The sequence below is a fragment of the Suncus etruscus genome, chromosome 18 (assembly GCF_024139225.1).
Source record: "Suncus etruscus isolate mSunEtr1 chromosome 18, mSunEtr1.pri.cur, whole genome shotgun sequence".
Classification (NCBI taxonomy): domain Eukaryota; kingdom Metazoa; phylum Chordata; class Mammalia; order Eulipotyphla; family Soricidae; genus Suncus; species Suncus etruscus.
This window is the reverse complement of record NC_064865.1, coordinates 58,355,884-58,360,492: the sequence shown is the minus strand read 5'-3', so window position 1 is coordinate 58,360,492 and position 4,609 is coordinate 58,355,884. Positions and strand designations below refer to the sequence as shown.

The 4,609-nt window shown below is 33.3% G+C and overlaps 1 protein-coding gene across 1 annotated transcript; it reads right to left on the bottom strand.

The window, feature by feature from the left end:
• Nucleotides 1–239: 239 nt before the first annotated feature.
• LOC125995928 (olfactory receptor 14J1-like) lies at nt 240–1,205 on the bottom strand. Its single transcript, XM_049764877.1, has one exon. It carries the CDS (start codon nt 1,203–1,205, stop codon nt 240–242), a length of 966 nt encoding a protein of 321 aa, XP_049620834.1.
• Between the last annotated feature and the right edge of the window lie 3,404 nt (nt 1,206–4,609).

Genomic DNA, 4,609 nt, shown 5'->3' with positions numbered 1-4,609 from the left:
AGAGTATGAATATTTTATTTTCTCAGGTAGGAAACAACAAAACATGTTTCATCAACATTAAAACATCACTTAAAATAAAATTTTACTCTATAGGGACCAGAAAGATATTACAGTGGATAAGAACACTTACACTTCATGTAGTGACACTGTTTAGACCCCTGCGCACTGTCCTAAATGGTTACCCAAGAGTAGTTCTAAAAGCAATGAAATTTATAGTTCAGATACATTAACATTGTATATTAGATATTAAGCTTGTCTCCCAATTGAGATGAAGAATTTAGTACTTCTTTTCTCCTGTAAACTATCTTTCTTAGAGCTGACTTGATGGCTTTATTTCTCAGGCTATAAATCATTGGATTAAAGGTTGGGGGAACTACTGTATACATAATAGTAAGAAACATGTCCAAAGCATTTAGAGATTCAGAATGAGGCTTAAAATACTCAAAGGAACCTGTAGAAATGAATAATATAACAACAGCTAGGTGGGGGAGACAAGTGGAAAAGGCCTTGGCTCTGCCCTCTGCTGATGGCATCCTCAGCACAGAGGAAAATATGTGCATGTAAGAGAATCCAATAAAAGCGACACAAAGAAATGCCAACACAGCGGTGAAAACAGTGACTCCAACCTCACCGATATAGTCATTGGAGCAGGAGAGTTTCAGGATCTGGGGGATGTCACAGAAGAACTGGTGGATGATTCTGGGGCCACAGAACCGAATGGAGAAAGTCGCTGCTGTGTGCATGACTCCAGAGATGGTCCCACTGACCCAGACTCCGATGATTCCATGGAAACATGTTTTGACATCCATGATGATGTCATAGTGCAGTGGAAGGCAGATGGCCACGTAGCGGTCATAGGACATCATTGTGAGCATGGCCATTTCAGCAGTATCACAGACAATGAAAGCAAAGCACTGCGCTATGCATTCCCAGAGAGAAATATCTCCACTCTGCATGAAAGACTTGTAAGTGAATCTTGGTACAGTCACGGAAATAAAGCAAACATCCAAAAAGGAGAGATGCTTCAGGAAGAAGTACATGGGGGCGTTGAGACTGTCGTCCATGGAAGTGGCGGTGATAATGATGATGTTGCCAGTTAAAGACAACACATAGAGGACTAAGAACAAGAATGCAAATAATATTTCTAGCTCTGGGTTGGGAGTAAACCCTAGAAGAACAAAGCCACTCATGGTGAAATTAGCCATAGTCCTTCATTTCTGATTGCTGTCGTCTGCAAAACAGAAGGAAACATTTAAAGAGAAATTTTTATTATTCTAAACTAAGTACTTCATAAAATTCAATAACTTTTGCAATACAATTATGTAGCCTGAATAGGGATGATAACATAAAATAATCTTATTAATATTAACTTTTTCTCAACCATGACATTAATTTAGATATCTATGAAGTTTTGCACTCTCATCTCATTTCACAGGTGGGGAAATGTACTTAAACTACATATGAAAACAACTATTTAAGTGACTGTGAATCATTCTATTTTAACTTGAATATTTATTCTGTAGACAATTATAAGTAGTTTAAGTGTCACAGTTTCTCATTAATCTTTATATCTATATCTATGGAATAGAGTATATGAATAAATTTCTAATATACATATAAGGCAGAAACAGAAATATATAAGCCAACACAAATATATAAGCCAATGACTAAATATATAAGCAATAACATAATATGGCTTCATAAGAGAGAAAAATAGTTGGATAAAGAATTTAGGACAATATTGGGTGGTGTCACTTTCATGCAAAATATCAATAATCAAAGCAAATATACTAGAAAAAACAGCAAAACAAACCTCAAAATCTGTGTAAAGTTGATTGCCATAAATATTGTGAAGGAGGAAGTAAAATAAGGGTAATAAATTATCTTAATTTAGTGATATTAATGGTTATCTGATATACATATATATTTGAAGAAAATTAAATATCAATTTAGATAGGGTAAAGGGATGATTAATGAAATAGATCTATACAATAATAAACTTAATATTTTTCATTACAAGTTTAATTTTTTGGGGGGGTTTTGGGTCACATCCGGCAGCACTCAGGGGTTACTCCTGACTCTAAGCTCAGAAATCACTCCTGGCAGGCTTGGGGGACCATATGGGTTGCCGGGATTCTGCATTCAAGGCAAACTCCCTACCTCCATGCTATCTCTCCAGCCCACAAGTTTAATTTTTTAAATCTTTTAAATTGTTTTATTTGGGGGCCACACCCAGTGATGCTCAGGGGCTACTCCTGGCTATGTGCTCAGTAATCGCTCCTGTCTTGGGGGACCATATGGGAGGCTGGATGATCAAAGTGTGGTCCGTCCTAGGCTAGCACATGCAAGGCAGACGCCTTACTGCTTGCGACACCACTCCAGCCCCTCATTATAAGTTTTAAAATAGAATTTTACAACAGTTATGCTATTAAATCAAAATACATTTTGGGGCAGGAGCTGGGTGCAGGTGGTAAGACCTTTGCCTTGCAGTGCTAACGTAGGATGGACCTTGGTTCAATATCCCTGCATCCCATAAGTTCCCCCAAGCCAGGGGCAATTTCTGAGCACATAGCCAGGAGTAACCCCTGAAAGTCACCAGTGTGGCCCAAAAACCAAAAACCAAAAATAAAATAAAACAAAAAGATAAACAAAAAAGAAATATATTTTATATAAAATAAAAATACATGGACGTTAAAAACTATAATCCAAATAGAAAATAATAAAACATGCATCGCCTAAATATCATTGAAATTAAATATATAACTGATGCATGTACATTTGAAATTACTTATCTAGTTAATAAAATACAAGAATTATAAAATAAAATTTTGTACCTATATGCATTCATCAAATTCAGAACCTAAAATATTTATATTAATCAAGACAAAACGTATGTGTCTTATATTTAACCTTTGCTTGTGCATTATATAAAATTTTCTAACAGGAATCATATAATTCTATAACTAAAACCAAACAGGTTTATATTTAAGTAACACTTCAAGTACGTCAATGAATCATCAACATTTAATATATATGCATTATTTTAAATTAGTACAGTACAAAACTATTCACAATCATAGTGTAAGTGAATAATCGTTTACAAGTTAACATTTTAATTAGCTAGAATACATGATGAAAATGCATTTTTTCCTGAAATGTTAAATAGTCACTATTTGGACTACATTATATTATACATACCTAATCTCAAAACATGCAATCAAGAACGTAATTGAAAGAAAACAAAGAACAAAAACCAGTTAAACATATAAAAGATCATTATTTCTGAATGGTGCATGCCAAATTATGTTCATTTCTAATAGGCTGTTAATGTTTTCCACACCAATAATTGAATCTACCTTTTAAATTTTGCAGCATTAACTCCATGGATAAACCTGAAATAATTGACTTAAAGTTGACAATGGGTTATTTTGAATCTTCCTTTTAAATTTTGCAGCACCAATTCCAAGAATAAATCTGAAATAATGGACTTAAAGTTGATGATGGATTTTTATCTTCTTCTAATATGTATCAAATAATCATGAAAAAAAGGTCAAGTCTGAGATTAATAGAGAAGTCATCCCACCAGAAAATGATTCTAACTTATTTGTTAACTGGATCACTCTGACTGTGAATGACTGGTGTAGTTGTATGTATGTTTATATGTTCTTCAGTCCTTCAACAGTATAAATCACTAATTTTATACCTAGATTGAAATGGTATTCAAAGCCCTAAATTATGTTTTATGCTTCTACATTTGTTAAAGACATATAGCTCATTTTTCCCTTGCAACTGAAACTCACCAGGTTAATTTTTATAGCTTCCAGAAATCTTCATTTTTTTGTATCTGGGGAATGTTCACACTTTCCTGTGAACCAAAGAAAAAAGAAAAAATAGTGCTTAATTACAAAAAAAGTTTCATGTTTGGCTTTACTCACCAGTTTCTAATAACTTTTAGTATTTTGTCCACAAAGTAGAATAAAGTCCAGAAATTCCTATTAGATTTATACATATAAATACCCTTCAAAATATAATATATTTAACTATACAGAATGTATTATGCATTATATAGATATTAACCTATTGTGTTTGAATCCTATTGGGTTTAAAATGAGTTTATTATCTTACCAAGTATAAACACAGAGCTAACCTTCAGTAATCCTCTTACCATAGCTTTGTGATTTCAAAAATTCAATCAGCATTAAAGTGAAGAGCTTTACAGGTCTCTTGGTAGATCTTAGGTACCATTTCAATATCTTTGACTCAACTTTGTGAAATATCTTTTTCAGTGTTTAAAAGGATCACATAAATGCTTGAAATCCCAAAGTATTGTTAGTACTTGAAATATCTTTTCAGAATTTGACATTGGATTGATTTCTTTGATTCCACTTTGCTCCAACTTGCTAACCCTAATAAAGCTACAGCTTACATCTGACACTTTCATCCCAGTTTTAATGATATAGTACTTTCTAAACATAATTAATGTTTCAGATAAACCGTTTAGTGATTTTTGTCCCTATTTAGTTTTGCTGTGTATATTTTACTAGAATTCTCTACACTGAGAGCTATCCTAACAATATGAATGAATGAAGGAAGTAGAAAGCCTGTCTAG